The sequence below is a fragment of the Marmota flaviventris genome, chromosome 2 (assembly GCF_047511675.1).
Source record: "Marmota flaviventris isolate mMarFla1 chromosome 2, mMarFla1.hap1, whole genome shotgun sequence".
Classification (NCBI taxonomy): Eukaryota; Metazoa; Chordata; class Mammalia; order Rodentia; family Sciuridae; genus Marmota; species Marmota flaviventris.
Window position 1 is genome coordinate 22,856,967 of NC_092499.1, and position 21,967 is coordinate 22,878,933.

At 40.5% G+C, this 21,967-nt stretch overlaps 1 protein-coding gene across 1 annotated transcript in view; it reads right to left on the reverse strand.

The window, feature by feature from the left end:
• The window catches only part of Tshr (thyroid stimulating hormone receptor), a 138,339-nt gene that overhangs the window by 29,816 nt on the left and 86,556 nt on the right, over window positions 1-21,967 (reverse strand). Inside the window, exons 4-7 of the mRNA XM_027931648.3 lie at window positions 21,188-21,262; window positions 11,501-11,575; window positions 9,979-10,056; window positions 6,810-6,878 (exon numbers count right to left, since the gene is read on the reverse strand). Of these exons, the coding sequence (XP_027787449.1) occupies window positions 6,810-6,878; window positions 9,979-10,056; window positions 11,501-11,575; window positions 21,188-21,262 (297 nt within the window). The remainder of the gene's footprint in view (window positions 1-6,809; window positions 6,879-9,978; window positions 10,057-11,500; window positions 11,576-21,187; window positions 21,263-21,967) is intronic.

Here is a 21,967-nt window from a genome sequence, read left to right on the forward strand (position 1 = left end):
ATTATGGACATATAACATTGATTTCCTTTACCTATGACTCAACCTCGTCTTCCTTCTGCAGCAGGGCTCCTTAAAATGACCACCAGCTTTGTTATAAATTGATCTACATGATACTCTTATTGAGGTGCTTAAAGCTAGGAAAGAACCAGTTTTCATCAACCAGGAATCAGACACTTAGGGTAGAATGATGAGTGGCTGGAACATGGTTTTATCATAGGAGCAGAGTTTCCAGTTGGATCCACAATACTGGTTGGAAAAAGACATCTTTGTTTTCTATTATGATTGGATCTGAACTCTTAACCCTGGAATATTTTCATCCAGATACTTCTTATCTTTATCCCAGGCTTTGCCCTTTCGCCCTTACCAGGAATTGAGAGAAATAGATGCACATTTGGCCACAAGTGGCCATCTTCACTGAATGCCTTCATTTTAGAGCCAAGGACTGCAAACTAGGACCCTCCAGTCACATCTTGATTTTCACCAGTTTTTATAAGGAAAGTTTTATTGAAATACAGCCACTTTCATTTGTTTATATATTGTCTACTGCTGCCTTTATATACTCACAGCAGAACTGAATAGGTGCAACTGAGACCCGATGTTCTACAAAGCCCAAAGTGTTTGCTATCTGGGCCCTTTCCAGAGAAAACGTTTGCTGATCCCCAGTCTGGATTTTTTAAAAATCAAGAAAATTATCCTTAACTAAGAAATATTTTCTGCATTTGTTAGAATCCTCCAAATAACTTTAATATTTAACATACGATTGTCAAGGAAGTATATTGAAAATGGTACACTGATTTCTTTTCCGTGTTTGGGGGAAAGTTGCAGTAAATAAAATGGGAGTTAAGAGCCATTGCCAAACCATCGGCCAGCTCCCTCACAAAGCCTACGAGGGGACTGAAGAACAAGCTGGTGGAAAGACAGATTCTGTACCTTCACCTCGTAGGGTTAGTTTTAGACAGAGCACCATCAAATAATCCAAAATTTTCCTAGTTAGAATCTCTGTAGGCTGCCTCTTGAACATATCTTGTTAAATTTGAGTTGGTCACCAATGGCCAATGATGTGGTCAGTCTTACTTATGTTACGAATTCTCCACAAACCTCCATAAGGACAGGGGGTTTGGATGTGCTTTTGGATAGCTGGACATGTGCAGATTCCTGGAGAGTGGTGTGCCCTGAGAGGACAGGGAAGCTCTGTACCCCTTCTCACATGCTCTGCCCTGTAGATCTCCTCCATCTGGATGGTCCTTTCCCTGTCCTTTAAGTAAAGGGTTTCCCAGCATTATATGATTATATTTGCAGCAGCAAATTAATTGAACAGGAGAGAGAGAGAAACCCCAATTGATAGCCACTTGGGCAGAAATGCAGGTCACAACCTAGGGCTTGTGATTATCATGTGAAGTAGGAATATGTAGGACTGAGCTCATAGCCTATGGGATCTAACGCTGTCTTCAGAAGTGAATCCTGAAGATGGTGTCAGAATGAACTAACAGAGCATCCGGTTGGTGTCTGCTGTAGAATTTGGTACTTAGTGGAGAGAAATCCCTTCATGTACTGGTGCCCAGAAGTGAAGCATTATGTACTAAGATCATGTCTAGGAAAACACTTTTTTCCCTTTCTCTTAGAAGAAATATTTCCAAAATGTGTTGTATGGAACACCACACCAAAGAGATGTTCCGAGAGCCAAGAGCTCTGCACCCTCTCTTGGATACTGCATTCAGACCCTTCTATTAAAAGACCTAAAAATCATCTGTATACTTTGTTCAACTTTATAAGATCATGAGTTGCCTTTTTAAAAGTAACTCTCATTAGCCTAATATAGAAACAAAGTTCAAAGAAAAAAAATTGGCAAATGTTCCCAGGCCCTACAATCTCTTCTTTTATTATAAAGGCTAGAGAGAAGATGGGATAGAAATTCTTGTTCCCTTATTAGTTTCCCCATCTTTTCAATAGACAATGTCTCTAAAAAGTGTTTGATATTTTATAGCTGACTCTATGACCAAACCATAAAATGGAGTATCCTGATTCTAGAAGACTCCTTTTGAAAATCTCTTGAAATCTTTGCAGAGTTCTCTAAACATGACCAGGGTGCCTATCATGAATAGGAGTCAATGTTTTGAAACAAAATGGTTAATATACATGAACTAACCTCAACCTCAAGTCTTTAAATCTAACAACATTCACTATCCCAGCCTTTTGATCGAATCATCCCTACAGAGACTTCTTTTGGAAGCTCATTGAGTGGATGGTCTTCCTGCATCGGTAAAGTCAGATCTTCACTGACCAATGACACCATTGCTTGGTGTGATTGCCATCTGAGACTTCTCCTGATTGTGCTCCAAGTTTTGAGTTGAGTCCTTTCTCTTACTTGGTCTCATTCTTTCTAGAAATGATCATTCTAGGTGCAAGATATTTTAACTTCTGTATTAATGCTTTTGCTTGGCTGAGCTAAGAAGCCTAAATCTTCTTCAGGGGTAAGAACAAGTAGCAGTGGCCAGAGAAGTTGGGTGTCCAATTATTTTGGTCATGGCTGTTAAATCAACAGTGATGAATTCTGGCAGAGGCCAGGGAAAATAGTCATGAACTGGGTTACCTAGGTCCCAGCTTTGGTTCAACCACTACATTAACAAATATCAAAAGCTTTTTTTTTTTTTTTTTAAAAAAAAGTCATGTGTCCTTTTTTGGGCTTTATTCCCTTCACGTGTAAAATGTGAAAACTGGACAAGAGGATTGATAGCGTTCCACAACAGTGATTCTTGACTTTGGCTCCACATTGGATTCACCTGGGGAGCTTTTAAAATCCCCATTGGTCTGGCTACATCCAGAATGTCTGGCGACAAAACCTAGGCATCAGTGCTTTCGAAACTCCTCAGATTGTTCCAATTTGTACCCACTGCTCTGTAGACCTTAAAGCCTGAATTTTATACCCATATCTTTGTTCTTAAAAAAGTAACTGATAATGAGAGCTGGGTGTGGTGATACATGCCTGTAATCCCAGCAGCTCAGGAGGCTAAGGCAGGAGGATGGTGAATTCAAAGCCAGCCTCAGCAACGGCCAGGCATCAAGCAACTCAGTGAGACCCTGCCTCTAAATAAAATACAAAATAGGGCTGGGGATGTGGCTCAGTGGTTAAGTGTTCCCAAGTTCAATCTCCAGTACAAAAAATAATAGTAACTGAGAATGTAGGAGGAATATACTTTCCAATTACTAAACATGACAGGATAAAGAAGTAAATAATTTGGAGATTACATCCTTATCTTGGGCATTAAAATCCTTTGCTTGTAAAAGTGTGAGAAATCAACCACCCTCTATTCAAGGTTTTGGATCCTTTGCATCCAGCACTCTGGAAAAGCAGTGACCTCAGGAGCTACAGTCCCGCCTCTGATCTCCCTGGTGGAAAGTGTCATCAGTATCACTACCCATGTCCTTCATAATGTGGGTTTTCTGTTGTCTCAATGCTAAGCTCTCTATTTTCTCATTTATTTGTTTATTTTTAATTGGTGCTTTATAGATTTGCATAAAGGTGGAATTCACTGTGGTATATTTATATGTGCACATAACGTAATTTTGTCAAATTCATTCCATATTTCCTCCTCTTTCCATCCCTCCTCCCTCTCCCTCCTCTTCAATCTTCTTCTTTCTTTTTCTTTTTTTTTTAGTTGTGGATGGACACAATATATTTATTTATTTATTTATATGTGGTGCTGATTGAGCCCAGTGCCTCACACGCGCCAGGCAAGTCTCTACCACTGAGTTACAACACAACCCCAGCCCTCAATCATCATCTTCTCCACTGATTTTCCCTCTATCCTTATGATACGTTGTGTTCCCTTTACTTTGCTCTAGCTTCCACATATGAGAGAAAACATTCAACCCTGGATTTTCTGAGACTGGCTTATTTCACTTAGCCAGATATTCTCCAGTTCTATCCATTTACCAGCAAACATCATAATTTCGTTTTCCCCCCCAACTTTTTAAAAATTTTGTTCTTTTTAGATATACATGTATTTTGACATATTATACATATATGGGGTATAACTTATTCTAATTAGGATCCCATTCTTGTGATTATACATGATGTGGCATTTCACTGACCATGCATTCATATATGAACATAGAAAAGGAATGTCTAACTCATTCTACTGCCTTTACTATTCCCCCTCCCCTCCCCGCTTCATTCCCCTTTGTCCAATCTAATGAAATTCTATTCTTCCTTCCCCCTACTTATTGTGTGTTAGTATTGCATATCAGAGAGAACATTTGGCCTTTGGTTTTTTGGGATTGGCTTATTTCACTTAGCATGATAGTCTCCAGTTTCATCCATTTACCAGCAAATGCCATAATTTCATTCTTTGTTTTGGCTGAGTAATATTCCATTGTGTGTGTGTGTATGTGTATGTGTGTGTGTGTGTGTGTGTGTGTGTGTGTGTGTATATATATATATATATATATATATATATATATATATCACAATTTCTTAATCCAGTAATCTATTGGTGGGAAACTGGACTGGTCCCATATCTTGACTATTGTGAATTGCAGTGCTATAAACATTGATGTAGCTGTATCAGTATAGTTTACTGATTTTAGTTATTTTGGATAAATACAAAGGAGTGCGATAGCTGGGTCTCTTGATGCCCCATGCATCTAGAATAGTATGTCAGTCTTTTGAAAATTTTAAACCCTTAGTATCTACAAATTATTTTAATAATTAAGAGGTCCCAATACTCCATAAAAAATTTGGATCAGGAAAGCCATTTCCCTAAGGTTCACGGCTTTCAAGGAATAACTGAATCAAAAAGGACAATATTTGGTGAGTTTTGTATAATACTAAAATCAAATGCTAATAATTAGAAAACCATAGGGTAAGTTTAGAGAAAATCATTCCTTTCTCTTTGCCAAGCAAGAAGGCCAATGTTTTTGGATAACAAGCATTGGGTTATTATTGAGATGCATGTTTGGCATTGGGTACATTTCTCCCTATTGTACTTGGGTCCATCCTATTGCTGCCCTTGAGTGGACCCCACAGAGTGCTCTGTCCTCTGGAGGAAGGAAGCACTTTGCTCTTATCTTTGTATTGCCAGTGAACAGCACAGTGCCTGGAACATCACAAGTGTTCAATAAATATGTTGAGAAGTAAATGTAGGATTACATGAGATTAGTACAATGAAGTTAAGATAGAAAGAGGGTCTCTCCAAATCTGTAAATAAATTTGATATGTAAGTATTCATATTACTCTACAAGTCTTTTTAAAACATCCCCTATAATTATGTATTTTGAAAACAACTGAACTCAGTGAGACCCTAGTGACAACTTAATGTCAACCCTAATGACAACCCCCTGCCAGACATGAAGAGAATTACCTCTAACTCCTCCTCGGATAAAGACTAATAGGAAACCCAAAAGCTTGGCAGAATGAGACTCCCCTTCAAACAGAACTCAGAGAGCCTTGCCTAAGTTTAATGACTTCAGAATGTTTTACCATTTATCTTGTAAAACTGGAATCATTCTAGAACATACCACCTAACCACCAAAACACCAACCAAATCACTTAATCCATACATTTTGTCATCCTCCTCCCTCTCCCTCTCCCCTTCCTTCTCCCCTCCTCCCCTCTCCCCCCCCTCCTCATTTTGTGGTACTGGGAACTGAAACCAGGAGTTTGGTACCTCTGAGCTACATCCCCAGCCCTTTAAATTTTTTTTATTATTATTTTTAAACTTGAGAGAGGGCCTCACTAAGTTACCAAGACTGGCCTCAAACTTAGGATCCTCCTGTCTCAGCATCCCCAGGAACTGAGATTACAGGTGTGTGCTACCACACCCAGCTATAAGTATATTCTTTTCCATCCAGGGTTACCATGCATGGTTGTGCAGTTTATTTACTTCACCTTGATACTCAAAGTGTGGTCTGTGGCAGCCTCAGCATCACCTGGGAGTTTGTTAAAAATACAGAATCCCACAGTCTTCTGCAGAACTACTAAATTGGAAATTTGTATTTTAACAAGATCCCAGAAAGTTTGTATGCCTAGTAAGATTTGAAAGACACTGTACTACACAACAGATTTAGAATCAAAATTCTTTCAAATTGGGCAACGATCATTTCTGGAATACAAAACAACTATGTATAAATTGTTTAAAGGGGAAATGACAAAGGTGAGTAACAAAACACTATAAAAAATGAGCAGGTAAGTTTGGAAATACAACCCAGAACATCTGGAACTGAAAAAAAAAAATATGTGATTGATATAGAAGTAAGAAGTGTTACAAAATAAATCCAATACAAGTTCTGTTGCTTGTGGTTTCAGCTATTTCGGGCCTTATTTAAAATTTGTTAGAAAAGGAAATGTTGGATATGGGTTTTCAGTTATTTCTGAGTGAATCAAACAGAAAGTGACATCTTTCTCTAAAACATGTCAAACAGGACTAAGTGAGAAATTTCATTTTTTGAACAACTTTGGGTTCACTAAAGGCACCTTTTCTTCATGAGCCTAGGAGATGAATATTACCTGCATGTACGTGTACACACACACATACACACACACACACACCCCTGCAGAGTAACAAGGTGACATCATGTTCCTCCATTTTATTGAGGATAAATCTCTTGGGATTTAGAATTAGAGCCAATATTAAGCGTCTATTCAACTGGCTCTTCTCAGATTCCCTAACATTATTTCCAAGTATTGGTCACACTAACTTAGGGTTGAGGGATGTTCCAATAGGACCTATCCCTCAGCAAACTGTGACCTACTGGCTAGTCCATCTGGGGGTGGAGGTGGGGGAGGGTTTTCATGGCTACCCTTGACTTACACAGCATCCAGCTTCGTCCCATTGAAAGCGTGTTCTTGGATTGAAGTAAAGCCATTGTTGTACAGTTTTCTACAATAAATATAGAGAGGAAAAATTAATAACTTATGGGAAGTTTGATGGACCTTTTCTGAATGTTTGGGCTTCATTTCTTCTGTGCCAGAAATGTGCATAAAGAGTTACAGTCTCACATATGCACCTCACAGAGAAACTTCACATTATGTCTTCCTTAGGACACAAGATAATATTTTCCAGTGTGAATATTGATTCTCGGACTCTGCTGCTAGTAAATAAGCTTTTTCTTAGAAGCAGATTCAGGTCAAAGAACAAAGGCTTGCAAAAGGATTTTTGTTTTAAATGTCCACATATACACAGGAAACAGAGTTTCAGGTAATCGTTAACCCAGTGTCAATAATGGAGGCCTAACTGCAGTTTCTTAAGATAAACACTTTGAAAGACATTCATCTAAACACATGGTTTCTCTCTCTCTCTCTTTTTTTCCATTCAAGATGTTATTTCCCATTTGTATTTTATCTATTTACCCTCAGAGCTCACCACAGATTAAACACTTAATGGTTGTGGGCTGAATTAAATTGAACTTCATAGACAACTATAAGAAAGTATAAAGACCAACCCATTCTATGGAAATTTTAATGTTTTCACTCGTTGCCATGTTTCTACAATGGATTAATTAATACAATGATTTACAGGGGACCTGTATGCAATGTTACCACCTCCATGTCCCAGTGAAGTTACTAAGACATGGAAGTGACTTGCCAAAAACAGTAGTTTAGAACTGTCAGTAATCCTGACCTCAAATACAATTCTTTCCACCCACCCTTTCTGCAAGAGAAGGAGCCCCAGTCTTGGGAACTCTGGGATGTGTGGGCGTTACTGGTGGTTGTTGGCTTGAAGAGAAGAGAGCCATGACCACAATCAGGCACAGCTGGTGGCAACTCTTAGGGACACCCCTAGGGGAACTTGGAAAATGATGGTACTCTGCCCCATGTAAACTCTGGTAATGCATTAAGAAGCACACAGGAGACTTCACATGTGGAACTAGACCTGGCTCTGTCACTTAAGAGCCGGGTGATCCTGAGAATTTCTCAACTTGTCTCATCCTCAGTTTCTATGTCTCTAAAAATAAGATGATAATTCCCGAACAAAAGGTTGCTAAGATGATCAAATCATTCTATACCTAACACAATGAGGGACACTTTTGAGATGATCACATTAAAAGGAATACCCTAAGATTTGTATTTATCTTATATAATTGTGGGGAACTGAGAAACAATCTCATGGTTTTGTTGTTTATTTTGTTTTAAATAATTACACAGTGAGTTTAATTCCAGTTACTGGGCAAAGACTATAACACATACCCCAGGGACACGTTACGGAGACTGAGAAAGTACTAATGAATAACTTTATTTTTTTCTGAACTGGAATTCTTTTACAAAATTGTGAAAATAATGCATTTTACTTCACCAAACTTCATTGAACATTCTGGACATTGAAAATATTCTTCGTTTATATTACATTACAGAGATTAAATAAAACTTCATGAACAAGTAGACATTTTTGAAAAAGGAAAAGAGGAAGGAAGGAAGGAAGGAAGGAGGGAAGGAAGGAAGAAAGGATTGTAAATTTTGCCGTACTCTGTCCTATCAGGAATACAGGCACAGACTGTACTGTTAGATGTGCCTCTTTTCATTTTTATAGTTCTTTGAGAATGGGCTTCAAAGGAGAAAGGACTTTTGCATCAATGTAGAAATGATCATACAAAAAGGTATTGGACAACCCCTGCCATTCCCACCTCTGTATTCAGGAAATATTCAGTTCCCTGCTCAGATGTTTATAAAATGGGCCTCATGCAGGGTGCGGACAGTGAGCAGCTTTCATTTGAGAGGGCTGCTTGGGATATGAGGTCCTTAGGAAATAGTTGTCTAAAAGGGAGAGTAACAACATTCTGTAAAGAAGTTGAGAATGATAGAGTTTTAACTCGCGATGTGATGGGCCCTAAATCATACAATGGAAACCCTCACAAAGAAGGAAAGTTGTGTTGAGGTTTGGGGCTGAGCAGAACAAGAGCCCAGGTCTTTTCTGTTCTGTCAAAAGAAATCATAACTGAAGAGGAATCTTGTCTTTTCAAAAGTCTTCTTCCCTGGAGTGTGAGGAGAAGGATTAGCTGAAAGGCTCCATTGTGCACAAATTTCCAACAGTGGAGATAGTTCATAGATCCCAAATTGATCAATTTGAATGGTTTGGAAAAAAGCCCCTTAGAAAGTTGTGAGGAGGCTTGAATAAGTTTTTATGGGGAGCATTTGAATCTGATTTGTATTTGACAGAGCACTAGAGACCGTAGCATGAGCAGAAACAGGGAGATTGGGTGACAATTTGGGCAAAAACTCCACACCAGGCCTGAACATGGGCAGTGGCATTGAAAAATAGAAGGGATCTGCAGAGGTGGTCTCAGCTCTACTTTCTGGCTAATACAAAGAGAATTAACTTATCTTTTATACCTCTATTAGATCTTCTCCTTTTAGAGCCATTCTGTGACTATCCCAGATTAAGCATCTGCTTTTGAACAGCTACAGAGAAGAATCCATTCAAGCTCTGGTCAAAGAATGATGTATAGCATCACCTACGGGAGCTTAATAAGTTTGCCACTACTGAGTAAGAGTGTGACTGCAGAGCTTATCACCACTCTCATACTCAGTGACCTAGGGAAAGTCACTTAAATTTGCTCTACAGCAAATTCAAATCTGTCAAATAGGGATACTTGAATACAGAATACAATGCCACTGCAGGCTTAATCTAGTCCACTATCTCTTTCTGGAAATAAAATTTTAGTGGAACACAGGCAGAGTTGAGGCCATGTAATCTGTAAAGCCTAATTGATCCTTCCCAGAAAAAAGAAAGAAAGAAAAAAAACCAAACAAAGAAAACCAACCACTGCTATAAGGAAATACTTTTGTTTTATTTTCTAAACCTGTTTGGAAATAATAATCTACAGTGTACCATGGCACAAGGCAATATGCTTATTTAATTACATGAAACTCTTTGTAGAATATAAACATTACAGGGTATTATGGCTCTGAGTGGTCTATAAAATTATGACAGTGGCCCAGAACAATATTCAATTGTTGGCAAGAGTGAAACTGGCAATACTCACAGTGTTAAGGTTTCATTGCACAGTCCCTGAAATGCATTTACAGGGATTGAAGTCATGTAAGGGTTGTCCATAATTTCACTGAAAGAGAGGGACAAGAACACTTGAAAAAAAAATGCTTTCTTCCTGGAAATGGACTTTTGTTATACATATGCAGATTAAATAAGCTCACAGCTTAGTCTTATTTACTGTTTTTTTAAAAAAATTTTAGATGTTGATGGGTCTTTATTTTATTTATTTATATGTGGTGCCGAGAATCAAACACAGTGCCTCATACATGCTAGGCAAGTGCTCTACCACTAAGCCACAACCCAAACGCCTACTGTTAAGTTTTATTGACCCTTTTCAACCTCTGGTGGCTCAGAGATCAGGTGGTTAAGAGCTGTCTGAGAAGGACATGAATTCAGAACCCTGGGTGTGTAGTGAGCAAGCAAGCTTCGGTAAGAGCTGAGGTCCCCAATTTACTTATCTCAAAGGAAGCAAACGGATTTCACAAACCTCTCCTGAACTTGCAGCATTTGTCCAGAGCCACTAGAATCTTCCATGGGAGAAAGGAATCCATGGATTTTGTTTCATGACTATTGCTAAAATGTCCTCTTACTTGAAAAGCTCTGCCAGGCAGATATTCTGGAAAAACTTTCTACACTTGTCTAGTTTCTAGAAGATAGCTGAGCTTTTCTGCAGCAAAGAAGTATGGCCAATTTTTTTTTTCCTAGAAAACCCCAAGAGTTTGGATATTATCACTCCACATTTTGCTGATTCTGTAGTCAAACTCAACTTGTGTAATTCCCTCTGCATGTGTCTTTTTACTTCTATACAATTAGGTAAGATGATATGTTACAGGTTTTGGAAAAGAACACAAGTAGTCTGAGCATCATTTCTGACTGCTCCATGGGAGCAAGTCAGGCAAAAATCACTTATGTTTTTTCTTCCTCAGTTTCTTCATTTGTCAAATAGAAAAATCATAACTTCATTTTATGCCGTATCAAGTGGTTGAGCGAAGCAAATGTAATGCATGGGAAAGTGTTTGAAAACCTGTTTAAAACACTATGAAAAATAAAGTATCATTGTGATCATTAATTTTTCCTTCTATTCAATCATTCCCATTGGCAAACATTCTATAATATTTTTCTCACGTCTCAAATAAAATCTCTTCAACCAATATGGTTCAACTAGCGGGACATCTATGTTCCCTTTAATAATAAAAGTTCTCAAGAGTTTGTGATCATCACTCTAATTCAACCCCTCGCATCCTCTCTTGTACGTTGGCCCAGAAGAAGCTCCCCCTGACTTTCCTGCTCCCGTCACTTCACAAGAACTATTCATGTCAGAGTCACCGCTGACCCACATCACTGAACCCCATGGCCGTTTTTCAATCCTTCCTTGCTGCTTCTACCAGTGTAGTCACAATTGATCCCCATTTCCTCCTTGACACAATTACTTCACTTGGGTTTGAACCCCCCATGGCTGCACCCTAGTTCTTGACAATGATAAAAATATGACACATCATGTTGTATATACTTACAGTATAAAGAATACATCGGTGGAATGAACTTTGGTCAGGTCAGGGAATATTCTAAGTCCGGTGTTGAAAATGCCACTAAATTACATGAAAGAAGAAAAAGATTTTAGGTTTCAAAAAAATTAACACAGAAGTAGAATAATGTCAGTTTGTAGCCAAATCTTAACTCTTCTGCTTACTATCTGAGTGATTATTGGTAAGTTCTAGCCATGAGATGATATTTGCTCAAGACACAGTAATCTAATCAGTGTCAATACATCTATTCTGCTTAGAATACTCCAGGCATTGTTTGGACCCAGTGGGATTCCTAGAAATAGAAATTTAGGTTTCTTTCCTCTGTGTGTGTGTGTGTGTGTGTGTGTGTGTGTAGAGAGAGAGAGAGAGAGAGAGAGAGAGAGAGAGAGAGGGATCTCCTTATTTTGATTGGAAGATATTATGTGTATGTATATTATGGGGGGATAAGAGTAAGATAGAAGAGGAACACAGGATTACCCAACACCAAGTCAGTCTTCCTCTTTCAAATTCGATGTTTTATTGCATTACTATTTTGCTAAGAATGATTTTCCTGGGCTGCGGTTGTAGCTCAGTGGTAGAGCCCTTGCCTTGTATGTGTGAGGTCCTGGGTTCGATCCTCAGCACCACATAAAAATTAATAAATAAAAATAAAGATTGTATCCATCTACAACTAAAAAATATATTTAAAAAAGAATGATTTTCCTACAGCAATAACCTGGGAGTACATTTGCACTAGAACTGTTTTTAAAATGTCCAGAAAATAAAGGAAATTTTCGAAGACAATGTCTTCCCCTTCCAAAGTTTGTGTCACCTAGGAAAAAATGTCAGGATTAAAAGACGTGCTTAAAACAACATGAGCACGAAAGCTCTCAGGTTCCTGATGCCACCCAGACTTAGTTGGTTTAAGGTTTATTGAAGTTACTAGAATGTAATTAGTGGAAGTAGAAATGTTTTTTGTGAGATTTGGGGGATGTGGTGAGTCCTAGAGTCCTAGACACTACCCAGTAGATCTTTATAGAAGGTCTGGTAGAAAACCAAACAACTAGTTTCACTGATGCACCTTTTTTTGTTTTAATATTTATTTATTTTTAAAGCTTTAGGTGGACATAATATCTTTATTTTATGTGGTGCTGAAGATTGAACTCAGTGCCTCATGCATGCTAGGTGAGCACTCTACCACTGAGCCACAACCCCAGCCCTCACTGATGCACCTTGAAAAGGAAATTCAGACTCAACTCCTTCTCTAGTGGAAGGCATAGAATTTGAAGAGGTGGCAGGAACCAGAGACCTCAAAATGAGCAAATGGAAGATTCCAAAGAAGAAAAATGATATCCCATGAGGTGATGAGGTGTATTTGAAGTACAGTAAACCAACTAGCTCAATTGCAATGGGGGTTCATGTAAAAGAATGGGGGGGGGGGAATGGCCAAAGAGTCAGATGGAGGCCACAAAGCAGAGGGCTGGAAATGCCAGATTAAAGAAACTTCTGACTTTTTTCCAAAACCCTGAACAAGTCCTCCTTTAAAAGGAGGACTCTGTGCCTTTATCATGCTGCTACATCATCTACTCTTCCTTCTTTTCCTGGATAACTTCTATTCATCCTTAAAGATTTCTCTCATGGAGGAAGATGGCGGCGAGGGGAGTGCATTGTCCCCGTGTGCTGCTTCACTGTGTGGGAGTATGACAAGTCAGGACGGCTAAAGGATATTTTGTTAGGAATTTACAGCAATAGTGGGGTACTCCGGAACCTGGAGGAAGGATTTCCATCGCACGAGGATCGGCTACGGGGACTCAAACGCGAGAGGTTTGTCGCACGGAGGGTATCACTGCTTATTCAGCAAATCGCCCCGCGGCTAAAGTCTGGGATAGAGACGCAGGGTTACAGCGCTGCAGTTTCTGCCAGCCGCGCAAGCACCGTACTCAGGGCTGAATTCTGGGTTCGAGACGGGGGAAGGAAGCGGTCCATCTCGGTTCTCCACACCGGTCAGACCACAGAGGAGGCCAGCAGCCACCATGTTGGTAAACTGACGTCACCACCCCTGTTTTTGACTGACCGCAGCTCATTCAGCCATAGAACAGGTAATTTCAGGCTGCAATTCGCCTGCGGCTTGCAGACAGATTGCTAGGGCTCAGCGCCTGGGTGCTTCTTAGAACCTGATCTTATCAGAGTGAATACTGAGCGCGGGGCGGCCGAGTTCCGGCTCCCGGAACTGAGCCCGCGGGGACTGCTTCTTGGAGCTGACATTTATAGGAGCTTACACCGAGCACGGAGTGGCCGAGTTCCGGCTCCCGGAACTTCCCTGGCCCGGGGCTAGGAGCCCGCGGAAACTGCTTCTCGGTCCGGGTTCTGCTGAGGGCCGGTCAGGACTCACCCGGTGCTTTGGTTGCCCGGCAAGGGGAACGAAATGCTGCCATTCGCATAGGATACCAACATGGCAGAGATCTGATGTCTGCAGAAAGCGGCGGAGGAGGGAACTTCATCAATACCAGTGGTGACATAAGCAGTTGGTCTCCTGGTAGGGGGGGTGAGGCACAGTCACCCGAGTCTCCTCAATTTGTCGTCGAGCCAGAGGGAAGGAGCCGGGCCGCCGCCAGCGCCCGGAGCAGGCCCAGCGGCTCGCCAGCGTGGTGACCGCGTGACCCCAATTGGAGAGGGGGCGGAGCGGAGCCGCCAGCCGCAACCGCAAGGTGGGCAGACCCGCGACCCAGTGGTACATGGGCGAGGTAGGAGGGGCAGGGCAGAGCCGCAGTTCGCGCTTGCAAGGTAAACAGACCTGTGTCAGCCTGGCGGGTCAGGCCCAGTGGCCTGCCAGTGTGGTACACACGTCACCCCAACTGGAGTAGGGGCAGAGCAGATCCTTCTCCCACGCCCGGATCAGGCCCTGCCGGTGTGGTGGTCACGTGACCCCAATTGGAGTGGGGGCGGAGCGGAACTGCCACCCGTGCCCGCAGGGTGAGCAGATCAGTGATCAACCTGCAGATCAGGCCCAGGGGTCCGCAGGCGTGGTAGGAGGGGCAGGGCAGATCCGCCGCCCGCGCCTCCAAGGTAGGCAGACCTACAACAGACCGGCGGATCAGGCCCAGGAGCCTGCCGGCGTGGTACAAACACCACCCTAATTGGAGTAGTGGCAGAGCAGAGTCGCTGCCCGTGCCAGGAACAGGCCCAGCGTCCTGCAGGCGGGGTAGCCATGACACCCTAATTGGAGTAGGGGCAGAGCAGAGCCTCCACCCGTGCCCGAAAGGTGGGCAGATCTGCGACCGACCAGCGGGACAGGCCCAGTGGCCTGCCGGTACGACAGACACGTCACCCCATTTGCAGTAGGGGCAGAGTAGAGCCGCCTCCCGCGCCTGCAGGGTAGGCAAACCTGCAACCGACCGGCGGATCAGGCCCGGTGGCCTGCCGGCGTGGTACACTCGTCACCCCAATTGGAGTAGGGGCAGAACAGAGCCGCCGCCAGCTCCCAGAACAGGCCCAGTGACCTGCCGGCGTGGTAGCCACGACACCCCAATTGGAATAAGGAGAGAGCACAGCCGCCGCCCGCACCTGCAGGAAAGATACGCAAGCAGTATGAAAAGACAAGGAAAGAAAGGACCACAAGCAATGCAGGTCAACGCAACTTTAGAAGAGGTAACAGCTGCAGCAGATGGAATGTCAGATAAAGAATTCAGGATTTACATGCTTCAGATGATCTGGAGTATCAAGGAAGACATTAAACAGCAAAATCAGACAATGAAAGATCACTTCGACAACGAATTACGCAAACAAATCCAGGAAGCAAAGGATCAACTATACAGGGAGATAGAGGTTATAAAAAACAAACAAACAGAAATCCTAGAAATGCAGGAAGCAATAAACCAACTTAAAAACTCAATGGAGAATACTACCAGCAGAGTAGAACACTTAGAAGATAGAACATCAGACAATGAAGACAAAGTATTTCAACTGGAAAAGAACATAGACAGCTCAGCAAGACTGTTAAGAAACCATGAGCAGAACATCCAAGAAATATGGGATAACATTAAGAGACCAAACTTAAGAGTCATTGGGATACAGGAAGGTACAGAGCTCCAAACCAAAGGAATGAGAAGTCTATTCAATGAAATAATACAAGAAAACTTCCCAGACTTGAAGAATGAGACAGAACCCCAAATCCTAGAAGCCTATAGGACGCCGAATGTGCAAAATCATAAGAGATCCACACCTAGACACATCATAATGAAGATGCCCAACATACAGAATAAGGAGAGAATTTTAAAAGCTACAAGAGAAAGGAAGCAGATTACATTTAGGGGTAAGCCAATCAGGATAACAGCTGATCTGTCAACACAGACTCTGAAAGCTAGAAGATCCTGGAATAACATATTTCAAACACTGAAAGAAAATGGGTTCCAACCAAGAATTGTGTATCCAGCGAAATTAAGCTTCAGGATGGAGGATGAAATTAAAACCTTCCACGATAAACAAAAGTTTAAAGAATTCGCAGCTAGAAAACCATCTCTTCAAAACATCCTCGCCAAAGCATTACAGGAAGAGGAAATGGAAAATAACAATGAAAACCAACAGTGGGAGGTAGGACAGTAAAGGGGGGGGGGAATAATCAAAGAGGAAAACAAACCATGTTTAGTAACAGAAATAAACAAATATGGCTGGAAGAACAACCCATATCTCAATAATAACCCTAAATGTTAATGGCTTAAACTCACCAATTAAGAGACACAGGCTAGTAGAATGGATCACAAAACAAGACCCAACAATATGCTGCCTGCAGGAGACGCATTTGATAGGAAAAGACATATATAGGCTGAAGGTGAAAGGTTGGGAAAAATCATATCACTCATATGGACTTCGGAAACAAGCAGGAGTGTCCATACTCATATCAAATAAAATAGATTTCAAGCCAAAGTTAATCAAAAGAGATAAAGAGGGACACTACATACTGCTTAAGGGAACCATACAACAACAAGACATAACAATCATAAATATTTATGCCCCAAACAATGGTGCAGCTATGTTCGTCAAACAAACTCTTCTCAAGTTCAAGAGTCTAATAGATCACCATACCATAATCATGGGAGACTTCAACACACCTCTCTCGCCACTGGACAGATCTTCCAAACAAAAGTTGAATAAGGAAACTATAGAACTCAATAACACTATTAATAACCTAGACCTAATTGACATATATAGAATATACCACCCAACATCAAGCAGTTACACTTTTTTCTCAGCAGCACATGGATCCTTCTCAAAAATAGATCATATATTATGTCACAGGGCAACTCTTAGACAATATAAAGGAGTAGAGATAATACCATGCATCTTATCTGATCATAATGGAATGAAACTGAAAATCAACGATAAAAGAAGGAAGGAAAAAGCATACAACACTTGGAGAATGAACAATAGGTTACTGAATGATCAATGGGTTATAGAAGACATCAAGAAGGAAATTAAAAAATTCTTAGAGATAAATGAAAACACAGACACAACATATCGGAATCTATGGGACACATTGAAAGCAGTTCTAAGAGGAAAATTCATTGCTTGGAGTTCATTCCTTAAAAAAAGAAAAAACCAACAAATAAATGATCTCATACTTCATCTCAAAATCCTTGAAAAAGAAGAGCAAAACAACAGCAAAAGAAGTAGAAGGCAAGAAATAATTAAAATCAGAGCTGAAATTAATGAAATCGAAACAAAAGAAACAATTGAAAAAATTGACAAAACTAAAAGTTGGTTCTTTGAAAAAATAAACAAAATCGACAGACCCTTAGCGATGCTAGCGAAGAGAAGAAGAGAGAGAACTCAAATTACTAGCATACGGGATGAAAAAGGCAATATCACAACAGACACTTCAGAAATACAGAAGATAATCAAAAACTATTTTGAATCCTTATACTCCAACAAATTAGAAGATAGTGAAGGCATAGATAAATTTCTTAAGTCATATGATCTGCCCAGATTGAGTCAGGAGGATATAGAAAACCTAAACAGACCAATATCAATTGAGGAAATAGAAGAAACCATAAAAAGACTTCCAACTAAGAAAAGCCCAGGTCCAGATGGGTATACAGCAGAATTTTACAAAACCTTTAAAGAAGAACTAATACCAATACTTTTCAAGCTACTTCAGGAAATAGAAAAGGAGGGAGAACTTCCAAATTCATTCTATGAGGCCAACATCACCCTGATACCTAAACCAGACAAAGACACTTCAAAGAAAGAAAACTACAGACCAATATCTCTAATGAACCTAGATGCAAAAATCCTCAATAAAATTCTGGCGAATCGGATACAAAAACATATCAAAAAAATTGTACACCATGATCAAGTAGGATTCATCCCAGGGATGCAAGGCTGGTTCAATATACGGAAATCAATAAATGTTATTCACCACATCAATAGACTTAAAAATAAGAACCATATGATCATCTCGATAGATGCGGAAAAAGCATTTGACAAAGTACAGCATCCCTTTATGTTCAAAACTCTAGAAAAACTAGGGATAACAGGAACATACCTCAATATTGTAAAAGCAATCTATGCTAAGCCTCAGGCTAGCATCATTCTGAATGGAGAAAAACTGAAGGCATTCCCTCTAAAATCTGGAACTAGACAGGGATGCCCTCTCTCTCCACTTCTGTTCAACATAGTTCTCGAAACACTGGCCAGAGCAATTAGACAGACGAAAGAAATTAAAGGCATAAAAATAGGAAAAGAAGAACTTAAATTATCACTATTTGCAGATGATATGATTCTATACCTAGCAGACCCAAAAGGCTCTACAAAGAAACTATTAGAGCTAATAAATGAATTCAGCAAAGTGGCAGGATATAAAATCAACACGCATAAATCAAAGGCATTCCTGTATATCAGCGACAAATCCTCTGAAATGGAAATGAGGACAACCACTCCATTCAAAATATCTTCAAAAAAATAAAATACTTGGGAATCAACCTAACAAAACAGGTAAAAGACTTATACAATGAAAACTACAGAACCCTAAAGAGAGAAATAGAAGAAGATCTTAGAAGATGGAAAAATATACCCTGTTCATGGATAGGCAGAACTAACATCATCAAAATGGCGATATTACCAAAAGTTCTCTATAGGTTTAATGCAATGCCAATCAAAATCCCAATGGCATTTCTTGTAGAAATAGAGAAAGCAATCATGAAATTCATATGGAAAAATAAAAGACCCAGAATAGCAAAAACAATGCTAAGCAGGAAGTGTGAATCAGGCGGTATAGCGATACCAGACTTCAAACTATACTACAGAGCAATAGTAACAAAAACAGCATGGTACTGGTACCAAAACAGGCGGGTGGACCAATGGTACAGAATAGAGGACACAGAAACCAATCCACAAAACTACAACTATCTTATATTTGATAAAGGGTCTAAAAGCATGCAATGGAGGAAGGATAGCATCTTCAACAAATGGTGCTGGGAAAACTGGAAATCCATATGCAACAAAATGAAACTGAATCCCTTTCTCTCGCCATGCACAAAAGTGAATTCAAAATGGATCAAGGAGCTTGATATCAAATCAGAGACACGGCGTCTGATAGAAGAAAAAGTTGGCTACGATCTACATACTGTGGGGTCGGGCTCCAAATTCCTCAATAGGACACCCATAGCACAAAAGTTAATAACTAGAATCAACAAATGGGACTTACTCAAACTAAAAAGTTTTTTCTCAGCAAAAGAAACAATAAGAGAGGTAAATAGGGAGCCTACACCCTGGGAACAAATCTTTACTCCTCACACTTCAGATAGAGCCCTAATATCCAGAGTATACAAAGAACTCAAAAAATTAGACAATAAGAAAACAAACAACCCAATCAACAAATGGGCCAAGGACCTGAACAGACACTTCTCAGAGGAGGACATACAGTCAATCAACAAGTACATGAAAAAATGCTCAACATCTCTAGCTGTCAGAGAAATGCAAATCAAAACCACCCTAAGATACCATCTCACTCCAGTAAGATTGGCAGCCATTAGGAAGTCAAACAACAACAAGTGCTGGCGAGGATGTGGGGAAAAGGGTACACTTGTACATTGCTGGTGGGACTGCAGATTGGTGCAGCCAATTTGGAAAGCAGTATGGAGATTTCTTGGAAAGCTGGGAATGGAGCCACCATTTGACCCAGCTATTCCCCTTCTTGGTCTATTCCCTAAAGACCTAAAAAGAGCATGCTACAGGGACACTGCTACATCGATGTTCATAGCAGCACAGTTCACAATAGCAAGACTGTGGAACCAACCTAGATGCCCTTCAATAGACGAATGGATAAAAAAAATGTGGCATTTATACACAATGGAGTATTACTCTGCATTAAAAAATGACAAAATCATAGAATTTACAGGGAAATGGATGGCATTAGAGCAGATTATGCTAAGTGAAGCTAGCCAATCCCTAAAAAACAAATGCCAAATGTCTTCTTTGATATAAGGAGAGTAACTAAGAACAGAGTAGGGTCGAAGAGCATGAGAAGAAGATTAACATTAAACAGGGATGAGAGGTGGGAGGGAAAGGGAGAGAGAAGGGAAATTGCATGGTAATGGAAGGAGACCCTCAGGGTTATACAGTGGAGGAGGTAGAGAGAGAGGAGGGGAGGGGAGGGGAGAGGTGGGGAGGGGGGAGGGTGGAGGATGGGAAAGGCAGCGGAGCACAACAGACACTAGTATGGCAATTTGTAAATCAATGGATGTGTAACTGATGTGATTCTGCAATCTGTGTATGGGGTGAAGGTGGGAGTTCATAACCCACTTGAATCAAAGTGTGGAATATGATATGTCAAGAAATTTGTAATGTTTTGAACAACCCACAATAAAAATTAAAAAAAAAAAAAAGATTTCTCTCATAAAATATCTGTGGGTGTACACTTTAATTTCAAAAGCCTGGATGGAAATGAACTGAAATGGTAATAGTGTGTATATCTGGGCTTAGGGTATAGTCCCTTTTAGAGATTTTTCTAATTTTTATAATGCATATAAGCAGGAAAGAATCTTCTTCTAGCCAGTTTCTAGAGGGCCTAAGCTCATGAATACAAATCCACTGAATGCATTTTTCTTTTTATTGAGCACCTACTCTGTGCTAGGCAATAAGGATACAACTGAGAACAAAAATGTTGTGGTCTCTGCCCTCATGGAGCTTACAGTCAGCTCAGAATGGATTGTCAAAGCAAAACAGTAAGTGGTTGTCCCTTTCCATTTCATTTTTGTCCCCTAACCTCAAGAGACTAAATTTTATCCTCTGTGACTTTGTGTGTGTGTTCTATGTAGCAGCCAGTCTAATATTGTTTCAATATCCTTTTCTAAACAAAATTGACCATTTTCTCTCAGGAATTTGTTTTGCCCTGTGATACTATATGTAAAGGTTACATATATGTAACAGCATTCACTCCCTCACATCTCTTGGATCAGGTCTCTGGTCCCAGCACTATGCACTGATTCTTCCAGTGGGTTTTAAACATGTGAATCATTTCACCTGAGACCTTGCCTAATGAGAAGGGGTGGGAAGAAAGTCACAAGAAACAATTCAACCCAAACCATACATTATGAAAATGACCTCATAGTATAAAATCCTAGGGAGATTCCCACAAGACAATAGCATTAAAATTCTAAAAAAAAAAAAAAAAGTGAAAAGAAGGGAGTTAGGACTTACAGGAACTTGAGGAGGGGGAGCTCTCTCAGGGCATCAGGGTCTATGAAAGTTAAGCTTCTGGTGTTTCGAATTTCTCTGTAAAAGTTACAAGGAAAACAGTCACCGTATACATTTACTTCTGCTTTTACCAAAGAGAAAACAACATAAATCAGCTTTAACAAATGTCCATAAGAAGAATATGCATCTATTTGGTGGTTCAAGGACTATTGATCTCAGAAATTAGTCCCATCACCATCACTCCAGGCTCTCACAGGGACACAAAGGCTGTTTAGTCCTTTTGCTTCATGGACTTGATCTCCATCTGTTTGCACTTATGGACTACCTTTCTCTCAATTGTAGTATCTGAGGGTGTAAGTGGTTAACTTGAATTGTCAACTTCATTGGATTAAGAGATGCTGATGATTAAGAGGCTTCTGGGTGTGTCAGTGAGGGTGTGTCTAGGAATGATTGACATGTATGATAGCAAACCAAAGCAGAGACCCTCCCTAAGCAGGGGCAGCACCATCCAATAGGATGGTGGATTGGATGAAATAAAAGTTGCAAGAACAAGGAAGCAGCAGCAAATACAAGCTTGATTCTTCTTGAATGGGTTTTTGATTGCTGCTGTGATCGGCTGAGGGTATCTGACTCTCTCTTCTTCACTCTTCCAAAGTGGACTCTGCCAGTGATTCCTCAAGAAGCCTTCAGTTTCCGACTACTGTAGCACCTTTAATCCTTCTTGTTCTGAGGCTTCAACCTCTTGGATTCCGCAGCTACTGGTTCCTCCAGCTCTCCAGCCTG